Source organism: Centroberyx affinis, unplaced genomic scaffold (assembly GCF_046629955.1).
Source record: "Centroberyx affinis isolate AG114_WGS23_722 - 3 ecotype Tasmania unplaced genomic scaffold, CSIRO-AGI_Caff_v1 ptg000010l_1, whole genome shotgun sequence".
In the NCBI taxonomy this organism is placed as follows: domain Eukaryota; kingdom Metazoa; phylum Chordata; class Actinopteri; order Beryciformes; family Berycidae; genus Centroberyx; species Centroberyx affinis.
Window position 1 is genome coordinate 62,736 of NW_027278726.1, and position 13,882 is coordinate 76,617.

General features: G+C 42.0%; 1 protein-coding gene across 1 annotated transcript in view; it reads right to left on the reverse strand.

Moving 5' to 3' along the window:
• The window catches only part of adamts17 (ADAM metallopeptidase with thrombospondin type 1 motif, 17), a 94,599-nt gene that overhangs the window by 53,570 nt on the left and 27,147 nt on the right, over nucleotides 1–13,882 (reverse strand). The window contains exon 7 of the mRNA XM_071532727.1: nucleotides 11,688–11,731. Within this exon, the coding sequence (XP_071388828.1) occupies nucleotides 11,688–11,731 (44 nt within the window). The remainder of the gene's footprint in view (nucleotides 1–11,687; nucleotides 11,732–13,882) is intronic.

The window sequence follows — 13,882 nt, forward strand, 5'->3', positions numbered from 1 at the left end:
GCTTTCCATTGAGCGGCTGAATCCTCGGCAGTCGAGGCTCCCAGTGCTGACAACACAGGCCTGAGTCAGCCTGGAAGAGACGCTTTGTTCAGCCTGACACACACACACACACACACACACACACACACACACACACACACACACACAAATACTTGTTCACCCTACACTGACCCCACTGCCCTTGCTGTGACACAAACCCCCCACCACCCATACACACACACACACACACACACACACACACACGCAGATACATGTATATGTATTTTCGCATACACATACACCCTAATCCTACAAACACACATACACACAATTTTGCATACACAAGTACACACAAATGCACATGAATTTGCATATACACACATTTGCATCGACACACATGCACAAACATGCATACACATTTGCGCATACACACAAATATACATGTAAACAAATACACACATACACGCATGTACACATTCACATAAACACACATACACACACACACACAATGTACATGCACATATACACACGTATTTGCACATACTCACATTTGCACACACACACTCATACAGTGTACACACACAATTGCGCACACACACATTCAAAGACCTCCTACTGTTTGATTCCATGCCCTTTTCCATGCACACTTGAAGTACGCACAAAATGAATACACACACACACACTCACACACACACACACACACACACACACACTCACACACACACACCCTGAGAGTGTGAATCAGCTGATTTGTGCAACGTCACCTCCCACCAGTCAACAGCCACTCCATAAAGTCAACCATGCGTCTCCAGCCATCCGGGCCTCGTTCAACATCCAGCCAACCCCCTGCTCTCCCTTTACATCTCTGCTCTAGTAAACCAAACACAGGAAATAGGATACGGCTACGGATATTACTTCAACTCCCCGTCTCACCGCTCCATCCCACCGTCACTGCTGCTCTTCCTCCGCAGCTTCACCCTCTCTTGCACTCTTATATATCCTATATCTCTTTTACGGTTCGACCGATATATCCGTTTGCCCACATATGGGGCCGATATTGGCCTTTTATTAAACATCAGATGTGAGTTAGTCAGTGTCGTCACCTCTGATATGATGGAGGTTCCTCCCTGGCCACAGCAGCAGAAAAACACTCTATAAAAACCTGACATGAAATTTATTTTCTTTCCACTTCATTTATTGATTTAATTGTCCAATAATGTTAGTTGTAAATCTTCATTTTAAAGGCCTAATGTGTCCCAAACTGGGCTCCGGGGACCACCAGGGGCTCTTAAGAGTAAAATGAGGTATAGTTTTTATTGACTGTGTTGAGTTTAGCACAATAAGAGAATGCATAAGGACGTTTTGATCATATGTCTCACTCTCCCGACTGTTGGTATCACCCCACCTAGATAGACGGTTATATAATTCTGTAACGAGTCATATGTAACAACACAGTTCTTCTTAGACGGGGTTCCTCCTTGGCATGCAGTCTAGTCAAATGGGGGTTCATGGTCAATTTAGCAATCCTTGATTTGAAAAAGTAAGGGAACATCGGCCTTAAACAGACGCTAATTCTAAAATGATTCCATAAGTATGAGTTTCAGTGGAGAGTTTTAGTGTCCCATGATGGTCGAAATGCTGTTTCAGAGTCTTTTCCACCCTGATAAGAATAAAACTCTGGGGGGAAAAACTGAATACTTATAAGCTTTTAGCATGAAAATGGTCAAATATCAAGATCAGTCTAAAAATATCAGCATCGGTATCGGCCTTCAAAACCCAATATCTGTCGAGCCCTAATCTCTTTCGCTTTGTTCCATGTCATGTTGTGTCGGCCCGACGTTCGAGTCAGGAGCCAAAAGCAGGGGGTCCAGCTGCTTTGATGGAAGCCAATAAGAAAACAAACAAAAGAATAAACCAACCATTACCTCCGCTCCCCTCCCTTCAAACCCTGGGGCCGCCAAAGTTATGTCTGGGCATGTAAGAAATACCAAACCAAAAACTAAATCAAAACACTTGTTTAAAGGTGGTGGTGGGGGAGGAGGGGGGGGGGGGGAGGGGGGATGCTGACAATGGCATGGGGCAAAGAGGTAAAGATGGGAGACAGATAAGAGCAAAGCCACCGTGTTTGTCAAGAGGAGATGTACTCTCTGGAGGGCCGCTGTTAGTAAGAAACTGTATTCAAGTGGTCTGCAGCGATGTGAAATTGATATGTGATCTGTATGTAGTGAAACAACCTGATTTCCTTAATTCTGGGGTTCTCAAAGTGGGGTTCGGGGACCTTTGGGGGGCCTTGAGGGGGTTCCAGGGGGTCCCAAGCAAAATGAGGAATAGTTTAATTTCACTATAATTGATTTCACTTTAAATTACCCCAATTAAAGAATGTCTAAAAAAAGTATTATTCTCATCATAGGTTTCACTCATTACTATCATCTCCCTACATACAGTGTAGACAGTTATACACTGAAATACAATAGAGCAACACCTGAAATCTTCCTATATGGGACCCTGGGACTGAATCTTATCAATGGGGCTCTGCGGTGTAATGTTTGTCTATTTGCAGGTCCTTGACATGAAAACCTTTGAGAAAGCCCTGGATAAGAGGAGCAGGGAGGGGAAGCGTGGGTGGCAGGCGGGTGAAGGAGGATTTTTTTATGAGTCCTCTGATTATAGTGAGGCTCAAAGTGGGTCACACACTTCGGGCCAGCTAGCACAAAGAGCAGGAGTGTTCTCATTGTGCTGGAAGATTAGCAGGTTGAGAATATTATGGCAGAGCAGCACTCTGCAGGGCCAGGCATGGCCAGGAGCTGCCCCGCTGTAGAAACCACAATGCCTTGCAACACACAGTGCTGCCTCTGTCTGCCTCAGCTTCCATTACATCATAGCTATGTGCATGCTGATAATATGTGATAATGTGTGGGGAGCAGCGCTATGTAGGGTTACACTGATATATGGGGGCGATATTGGCATCTTCAGATATGAGCCAGTCAGGGTCGTCCACCTCTGATATGATGGATATGATGCAGTTTGATTGATTACATATTTATTGTAGAACTGATCAGTGCTACATTGGTTGTCTATGGGAACTTCTTAACCTATACTGTTTCTAATGTGACGTTTTGATCAGATTCTACACAAGTATGGATAAATATGTAATAACTATATCCTGAGTTTCAGTGGAGAGTTTTAGTGTCCCATGGTCTAAATGCTGTTTCAGAGGTTTTTTCACAAACACTGAATACTTATTATATCAAATTATTATTTTTGGGGGTTTTTTTGCATCAAAATGGTCAAATTGTCATGCCAAAAAATACACTGGAATTGCAAATATTGAAAACTATTGCTGCCATTTCTGCTGCTTCAATCCAAAAATATCGGTATCAATATCAGTTTTTAAAAAGCCATATCAGTCAAACCCCAGTGCTTACAGTGACCTGATGGAGTGAAGCAGGTCTGGTCTGAGCTCAGGCCAAGGCAGCCACTCTACTCATTCCTCTAGATGGAAGAAAATTCCTCAACACCTGCCATGCTGTTGAGGAGTGAGCTTAGAAAACATCTGATACTGAAAACCAGACCTGGACGAAACGGCATTTGCCAATACTTATGATTTGTTTTAGCCTACTTACTGTATGTGCCAGATGGGTCCTGATTGCCAAATAGGACAATACAATGCTGGAAAGTTTAGACAATCAGAGGAAAGTATTTGAAAGTCAATTTAATGTAATTTTCAGTGATTAAGAACTTGCCTGAACCTATCTGATTCATCCTTATGCATTACCTCCTTCGGTGCCAACTTTTTTTTGCATCTGAAATACTGTTTGACCCAGGTCTGCAGAGCAGAAAAAAGCACTGGCAAATTCATTCAAACTGCAGGATCTCTTTCCAAGTGACCTGGCATCCCCTTTTGCGCGCAACTCTGCATTCTGAGTGCGCCAGACATCTCCATATGGATATCAGATGATCATGTAATACAGCGGACCGCGCCATGCATTTATATACTTCACATGTTCCGCACATTTTAAAGGGGTCTCCCTCCAGAGCGTGAAAAAACGTCATAAAGGTGTCATATGAACGCCAAGATATAAGACTGACCCTGCGTCTGTTCAACATTACTGCCCCAGTTTTCTACAAGACCCACTGCACTAACTGGACAGTCAAGTGAACAACCCAACACTCGATGAGTCCTGCTTCACAAACTGAAAGGTTTAATAAACATAAAGGAAGCGATTCACCTATTAACAATTCAGCAGCATGAGTAGTTTTTTTTTATATAGTGAATCTGCTTTGTTTGCGATCCTTGAAATGCTAGAAGTGTGATTTTGAGACCTGTTCCACGATACAATGGCAGTGAATGGAAATAGAAAAAAACGCAATTCTCCATTCACCTCTACCGGAGCAACAGATAACAGAGAATCACCAATTTTGGGGTTATATCGTGGAGAGGAAGCTACACAACCCAAGGTAACAGACCTCTAAAGGTGGTGGTGGAGGGTCGACTGGTGAAGAGTCGATTCCTCAACTCCAACAAGCTTTAGAGTCAAGGTCGGCTATCAGCCAATCACTCTGGCTCTTGAAACTTTTGGTATCTGTTGATTCTGGTTTTTCGACCAATGATATTTATGTCTGTGTACATAAAATAGCTAACAAGAGGTGAAGAGAGGTATACCACTTGACCAATCTCTCAGCTGCTTCAACATGAAGTCAAGACTTCTCCCTTTACTTCAAAAGGGAGCGAGCATTGTGTGCGTAGTCTAGTGCAGTGATTCTCAACCTTTTCCATATCAAGGACCCCTAATTTAGTCCACATTAGAGCCACGGATCCCCATTTGATGAGATTTTGTCTCTTGGACCTAAATCTGAGAATATGTTTTTTTGTTAGATATGATTTTGTCCAGAATTCCATGACTATCTGTATTGTAGGTAGCGAGGTAACAGTCAAACTATGATCAAAAGAGTCCTTCTTCTGCATTTGTGTACTTCTAATTGTGTTAACTTCTTGTAAATGAAATAATGCTGAAGTTTAACAATTCATCAATTTGCTGGGGACCCCCTGGAACCCCCTCAAGGACCCCTGGTGGTCCCCGGATCCCACATTGAGAACCACTGGTCTAGTGCTCACTCACTGGTCTGTCAGAGAAACTACCTGTGTATACTACAGCTACCTGTACAGTGTAGTGATTTCTTTCACTTAAAGATGAAAAAGTTATTTAGAAAAAAGGTTAAAAGTTAGGGTTAGCAACCAGAGCTGAACATGGATTAGAACAGTATGGAGGAGCATGAAAAGATAAAGGTGTAAAGTTGTTCATTTGCATGAATTTGCTTTAAGCTAATTCCCTAATAAAAGAGTTACAAGAGCCTTTTTGGGTGCCACATACACAGTGGTCTAAAATGCAGCTTCCTATATTTAAATCCAAAGGACTGACTTCCACAAATAGAATCAAGAGTCAGCATCGACTCCAGAGATGTGGGAGACATGCACCGCTAATTAAATTATCAAAAAAAAAACCGATGCAGCTGTGAACGCTTGGTTCCGTGAGCCAGTTATCCCTGTGGTAACCTTTCCAACACCTCCTGCTTAAAAAAGACAAAAAGAGGGATCGCGAGCTCCCCGCTTTCACCGTCTGCATTCACACCGAAAATTAAGACCAAGCCAGCCTTTTTGCCTTTCTACTCCACGGGAAAGTCTCTGCCCTCCTTGCCTCAGGACACCTGCGTTACCGTTTGACAGGCGGACCAACCCTGTAATTGAAAAAAAACAATATGAGCAGCGGTATTTCACTGGCGACCAGAGCCTCCCCTTCATTCCACACTTCTCATGTCTCCTCACAGTGCCAAGCAGGGTTCTTCAAAGGGGTCTCTGGTCAGGGAAGTACCGAAACTCAAGAGTGAAATCCAAAAGTGTCTCAGAAGACTGCAGCTCCGTCCAGAGAACGGTTTAGTTTACTGACCTCGCCCAGGATTTCTGGGTATCGTAGTCCTAAAATTCAAATGGCTACATCGCACAGACATTTGGGGCAGCCGATGTGCTAAACTGCCTATTGCAGCTTTAAAAAAAAAAAAAAAATGACATCGGAATAAAGAAAGTCTTTTAGTGACGATGCATTTGGCTACCTGACATTTATACATACTGTCTAAATGTATATCTTGCACTCTCTCCTTTGCATTATATACAAGGTCCTGCATGTCCTTGCACCACCTTCCTACCTGCTGTATGAGTTAATTCTCATCTCACAGCACCGTTTCATCAGGCCTAATTCCGTCTTACATGTTGCTGTTATGTATTTGCCAATAAAAGCTTTTGAGTCTGAATGTCACAAGGCATCCAGCGCGAGGGCGGACAGAAAAGTGACGAGGACATCTCTTCCCTCTGCCGCATCTCCCCCTCTTACAGGCAATGACTCTTTTTTTTTTTTTTTCCCCCGCGTCTCATTAAAGTTTCAGTGTGACATTCAGTAGGCGGAGCCGCTGTAGGTGGACAGACAGCGTGTGAACACAGCAGATATCTCCTGGACAGAGAGTCTTCCCGGAGCTTATGCTGTAAGCACCGGGGGGGGGGGGGGAAAGGCGAGAACATTGTGTGCATGATGAATAAAGGCAAGAACAGCAGCGTGTACGTACGATATCAGACACATGCTGAATGACTCACCACTTATTTTTACCTTTTCGCCGCGCGCAGCTCGGGTCAGGAGCGGTTCTAAGGTACAAAAGCTCTATTTCTTGTATGTGGGGTCGTAATGAGTGATAGTCAGAAACGAAAAGGTGGTTAATAAGACCTCCAGTTGGTGGTTTTTAAAAGGAAAACCACCACAAGTATCAACAGAAATCAGCTGTATGTTCAGAAGAGCATTCATTTGTGCCTTTTTCCCTTAAAAGGTATTCTGTGTAGCATTTTTGAACATCCATATCTCATTGTCAAATTAACTGTAACACCTCGGTACAAAAATGTTCTTGAATCAAGTGACATTTTGTTGATACTAATGAAGCAAACTTCTTTTTTTCAAGATATTTCACTTGTTTCGAGAACATTCTTCAGGCTGCATTGAAAACAAGTGAAATGATCTCACCCCACTGGCAGATTTGGTCACGTGTTTTAAGAAAAACGACATTTCTAAGACTCAATACTGCACTAAATGGCTGGTTAAGATGGATATTTCCGCAGTGAAAAGGCCACTCAGTGTGACTAAACACTCCCCGGCCCTGTCAGGACCTGCAGCCGAGAAGAGAAAGGGGAAGCAAAGAAGCAGATTAGCAGGGGGGGGGAAAAAAGAAGAAAAACTCCTTTCCTCACTCCTGTGGGTCAATGAGGCTGAGGTGAGATGGTTCACTGAGCATCAGGTAGGAAATACCACCAGTGTGTTTGTTGATCTGCTCTCCACACACACCTACACACTCAACACATGAACGCTGACCTCTCGGGTATTAAGGGGAAAAAAAGGGATTAAGTTGATTTTATCCTCCTGAACACAGTTTCAAGAAAAGATTTTTAAACAGTAGAATAGAAATTTGTTTGGTTTGATGGTGACTTTAGTGTCTGACTGTTGTTGGCTGGTCAACAAATAACGTATAGTTAAATCATTTCAGTTTGATGGAAACTCATGATATAGTTACTAATAAAACTAAGGCATTTGAATGGGGTTAGAATTAAGTTAGAATTTGTTAATATCCAGTTTGATTGAAAAATTGAAACATGTAAAACTATTTTTGAGTGCAGTATGAAGGCTGAGTACATACAAGATTCATGATATCTATACATTTTTGTTGATCAAATTTCATGACTATTCCATGACAGTTTCCATGACCAGTGTGTCAGTATTCATGTTCCAATGTTTGCAGTCTTACTGTAGGTCTTGTTTTATCTAGTTTAAGTTAGAATTTTGTTATGAAGGTTTCTTCAAAGATGTCTACAAATATTTAAGAATAAGAACAATGCACTGAGGAAACTCACATTTATACACTTAAGACTGCATTTGCATGTGCTACACACACACACACACACAGACACACACACACACACACACACACACACACAGGCTACTGTTGGATCTGATATGAAGCTAAAACCACGGGTCTTGGCAACAGAGCAGCAATTGAAACTACGAGGCCTCTTCAAAGGAAAGGAAACCAGACAGGCACTCACAGATCCAACACTCTCTTTCAAACACTTGTAAATATACTAGAGCACGCACACACACACACACACACACACACACACACACACAGGGAGATTCTTCTCGTAAATTAGATGAAAAGTGGCGAGGGCCCACTCTAATTTCAGCCTCAGATGCCGGCTGAGACTGGAAGCGCTCAGCCTCCTTCCTGAAGTTTCAGAAGGGGAATTCCTCCTCCTATGGAAATCAGCAGCTTTACTGGACGCTGTTCAAAGGCCTATTTCACATGACAAGGGTTTCATATGACAATGTATGCATGTCAATATATTACAGGACCTGACTCAGTTCTATATTCAGTGTAAAACCCTTACTTGTTGTCTCTGTCATTCAGATTTTAGAGTATGTTTTCCTTCTGAAGGACTTTGTTGAACAAGACATTTGTATCACTCTTGTAAATGACATACACTGGACCCAAACAATCCTCCACTGTGAGTTTATGTGGTCAAGTAGGGAAACGAGCAGAAAAGAAAACTGGTTTGGCTTTTATGGAAGTGAAGCCAATTCTTTGACTTCCAGAGGCATAAATCACAGTTGCGGATGGAGGTGTTCCAGCATTACATAATACAGCAACGAGCGAGGTTCACGGAGGCAAAAGCAATTCATGCAGCACCAAGAATATGACTGCATAAGAGTAGATCATTTGTTTGAGTTGAAAAGTTGAGTGGAGAGCGTCAACATCATAAGAAAATATTTTCCACCGGTGCATGAAAAATGTAATTTGCTTCACTTAGGCCGGCGATTTTTGTAGAGAAACACACGGCGAAGACAGATCGCAAATCAATTTTCTGAGTGATGCTTAAGTTTAGGCTGTCATGCCAAAGTGAAATATGTACATGACTTATGACCAGTGATGTAGTGATAAATAAAAAGGTGGGAAAACTATGACCTGTAGTCAAACCCGACCAATGTAAACAAAATGAAAAAGCATTCATTCATGCTTCTTCCTGAAAAGACCCTTATCCTCAAATCACTTACATCAGTTTAATCCCTGTTACGATTATATATGCTGTGAATTAATGTCACACAGATTCACGTCAGCGTGAAAGAGAGGCTATAAACTCTATTCTGCAAATAAAAAGGAGGGTAACCTGAGTCTAGGTGTTTACCCTAGACCTACTTCTATCAAATATGATCATGCTATAGGAACACACCATTATTTATTACTTCTAGTGTCTAATGCTGGGGTTTTGACCCTTGACCTCCTGACTATTGGTTAATTGCTGGTGATCTAGGACTTTAAGTTTGTTCTACTGTTGCACTCACTATAAGTCACTCTGGAGCACAAAGTAAGTAAAAATAAATGCATTAAATGTAAATGTAAAAATCCTTGTGTATAAGTATGCTGGCCACTGGAGTTCAGGGATGCACATCCTGACAACATCACAGGTAAGAGTCTTGGTCTGGGGTGTCTAGTCTTGGGAATAGAGTTGTTAATGTTCATAATTACGATTCACCTGTTCCAGGCCAGAATAATAGCATGTGAATTCCTAAATTAAGGGTTTTTCAGTGTAATTCCCCTTTAAGATGCTACTGTAGGCTACATGTAATCTGCATAGCTTCATATATCCATATAGTCTATATTTATGTGCCTTCATAAACTATTTGACCACAGCATTACAAAAACCTAACACTAACAATCTAAAACCCACTGTGAACCAGCTGTAATCTTAAAGAGCAGAAACAGAATTCACACGGTATTCCTACAAAACTGAACAACTGAGCCTGGATTTGAGAAGATGAATACGCTGGAAGCAAAGCTACAGCAAATGAGACCGACTTCTCTAGACATAATGATAGCACCAGAGGTGATTTAGGATGTTTTTTACTTCTACACACCAAATTTTCCTTTTTGTAATTCTGAGTGCTACAGTGACATTATAGAGCGGCTCCAGATCACAGATCAGAGTCGCTGGTTTCTAGCTTTGCCAGAGATTCTTTCATATTCAAGTATTGATCCCCTAAGATCACAGGAATAGCCAATGTGAATCATGTCTGAAGGTGGATTTTCACTTGAAGTAACAGTGAGTGAAGGCCTCCAGTGTCTGAGGCCTGTGAGCTCTTCAGTGTTGCTGGGTAACAGTACTTCTTTTCCTAGTAATCAGTAGTGTAGTGAACTATTTCAATTTCAGTAATAAAATCACAGTTACCAATCAACTTTAGAAATCGTCTGACCTTCTAAATATAAAAATGAAGCTGCCTTATCTATAAACCATATCCCACCCACGACCCCGAATTTATTTTCATCATAATTAGTAGTCGTCCTCTCACACTGAGCTAGATGAGAAATAGAAAAAAGTTGGCTTTCTCTGAGAAATAGAAAAAAGTTGGCTTTCTCTGAGTGGGTGTATTCCCACTACTTTGATGAGAAATGGTAGAGAAGCTCTTCTGCACAGAACTGCCAGACTTAACAGCATATAAGATTACATTCCATTTAACTTTAGAGCTGCTTCAAGTTCTCATTTGTTCACTTTTGAGATGTAAGCAAGTGGCCAACTATCACTTAACATAGCCTAGTGTATGCTAAAGTGTTAGCATGGAGCCTACTGTCACTCAGCATAGTGTATGCTAAATTGTTAGCATGGAGCTCCGGAGTCAGTGATCCACCAGGGACAATGGATGATTTTGGTGTCTATGTGTCTATGGTCTATGTTCTCATCACTTAACAAGTTGACCAACGGGACAACCTACCAAACACTTATAAAAAAAAACACTGTATTCCTTTGAGGCGATACAGGAGGTTGACAAAGTTCCTTCTCGACTTCATGTGCTTTCTGCTTTATGTCTGCTCTTTGGAAATCTACATTGGGATTGTTCTCACTGTCAACAATACATCAGTATGCCATGGTATTAGAGAGGGTATTGGAGAGGTTACTGGGGCAGTTGGACTATGAGTGAAGGCTATAGGGCTCCAGAAAGGGCAGAGGGTGATGGTCCTGGTTTCTCTCCCAGGAGGCCACCCAGCAGACTGGAGCAGCACAGATGCATCATTCTGGGAATGCCATTCCCTAGGCTGAGTGCACAAGGAATGCTCCTCCATGAGACCGTGTGTCTCTACACACTGACGTTTCTTAACGTGTGTGTTACTTTGTGTTACGAAGCACCCGAGATCAGGATCAGGCCCGAGCTCCTTCTCTAATATGCCACCATCTTTTACTTATTGTTGACTTATAAAGAAAAGGGGATGATTTGTGTTTCCTCTCACATTTTCCCTCTTATCGACTCTAAGCTGATGCGAGCTGTCAAGTGGCCGTGGGGTGAAATGTCATGTTATGTGAAGCGTGTGTGTGTGTGTGTGTGTGTGAGCGTGTGTGTGTGTGTGTGTGTGTGTGTGTGTGTGTGTGTGTGTGCACGCTCATGCATCTGAGTGTCATGGATATGTAATTGAGAGGCTCTGAAAAGACAACGGAGGTGAAGTGCCACCTGTCGCTCAATTGGAGGCCACCAGAGGCCCTAGACAGACTATTTTAACACACTCACACACACACAGAGAGAGACAGACAGAGAATGTGTGTGAAAGAGAGAGAGGAAGATTGTGCTACTCACCCACAGTGTCACAGGGTTCGTCTTTATGAACGCAGAAATCTGTCCTGAAAGAGCAAGAAGACCAAGTTAACTCTTTGTCTTTTCCTCATCACATTTCATTCATTCATTGACGCTAATTTTTCAAAACGGATATGAGTGCTTTATTGAGAAGATTGGCCAATATGTGTATGCCGATCCAAGTAGTACAGTCATTCATGCAGCCTAGTATTGGCCTATTATAAACAAATACAGGAACGAATGCATCTAATGAGTTTATTTATTTAGTCATTTATTCAAATTAGTCACTGACCATTTAACAGTGTTTCAGAATAGGTTAACAGATAAAAGCACATTATTCAGAATAGGCGAACAGACAAAAAAAAGCTTATTCATGTCAATCAATGTTTTATCTGAATAAGGTGTTATGATCTGTTCTAATCTGTTAACCTATTCTCAATAAGCGCCAGTCTCCATACAGATCCTACAGTGGCACTGCTACATTTTACTAAAGAGACCTGACAGCTTGTCATCACCCACACACACATTCAGTATATATACTTAAACAAAGAAACAGGATACAACCATCAATCAAAAGATCACACACACACACACACGCGCTTACACACACACTGCCACTGGTTTTCATGGTTTTGCTGGTTGCCATGGGAACCCCTGTGCGGCCCAGTCCAGAGCCTGCAGAGAGTTGAGACAGGCCCTTCATTCCCAGCGCCGGCCCCTGATGGGAAACCAGACCTCTCTTTGTCCAAACTGTCAACCCACTATTTGATATGCTTTCTTTTCACGCTACACTACAGAGCCCCAAGTGGAGACCGTGCATGTGTGTATGTGTGTGTGTGTGTGTGTGTGTGTGTGTTGTGTCAGCGGCTCCTGCAGTAGTTTCCCCCAGTAGATATTGGCGACCCGGGTCAGCGCTGGGTGTGATAGCACCGCAGCGACAACAGCGGAGGAGGAGAGTTTCCCACCGACGTGTCGCAGCGCTCGGCTAGGTGTGAACAGCTGCACGTCGGCATCTGGGAACCAGACCACAGCAAGACCCGGGGTGTCTCTCTGTGTGTGTGTGTGTGTGTGTGTGTTTGTGTGTGTGTGTGTGTGTGTGTGTGTTCGAGTGATGTGGGATTTCGAAGCCGAATACCAATATTTTTGGACTGAAGCGGCCAATATTCTGCATTGACGTTCAATATCTTCAAATTTGACCATTTTCATGCCCCAAAAATTACAAGTAGTCTGTGTTTCCCCCAGAATTTTATTCTTGTCAGGGTGGAAAAGCATTTAGACCATCATGGGACACTAAAACTCAGGAATGATTTTTCTGGTCAGACATTTGATATGAAATAATAATGAAAACATATTGACAGGCTGTGATCAGAGAGGAACCTCCATCATATCAGAGGTTGATGACACCGACTGGCTGATATCTGATTTCTAATATATCGGCCCAATACATCGGTTTAGTGTGTGTGTGTGTGTGTGTGTGTGTGTGTGTGTGTGTGTGAAGGCACATGTGCATTTGTGTGTGGCATCAGCATTCAAGTCTTAATCACGTCCCACACATACAGCATACCACAGCCATAGGGTGTTTGTGGAGGAGATGCAGACGGGGTAGAAGTCAGATAACACATACTGCAGTTATTATGACACTCAGTAGTGCTAAAAAGACTAGTTCACTAGTTAACACCAAGGTTATAACGCTAAACTGAAATTATATGCAAGACTAAGCTCCGGCATGACAGACACTTTGCAAAACTGAAATGAAAATAAAAATGTAGCCGCATGAAAACAAACTAAATATATTTCTGAATATATGAATATATTTCTTCATCCAAAACTAGCTCATATGAAATAAAAATAACGACATACCTCAACTCAATCTCAAATGAAGAGAGAAAAAGAGTCTCAAAACTGAAGCTAATTTGTAATTAAAAGTGACAATAGAATTAAATAATTATAATAGAAAATACAAAGGTTTAATGAACTTTGTTCACATAAAATTTACTTTGGACTACAGTGTGACCTCAGCCAAACACATGAACAGTGATGGGAACCCAAAGATGTCTCGGTCTGATGCTGTGACATTTTGATTGGATTCCACACAAATATGCATGGATATATTATTATTATTATTATTATTGTTGTTATTGTCGTTGTTGGTTTTAGTCAATGCAGAGATTAAATGTCATGGTGTAAATGCAGTTTCA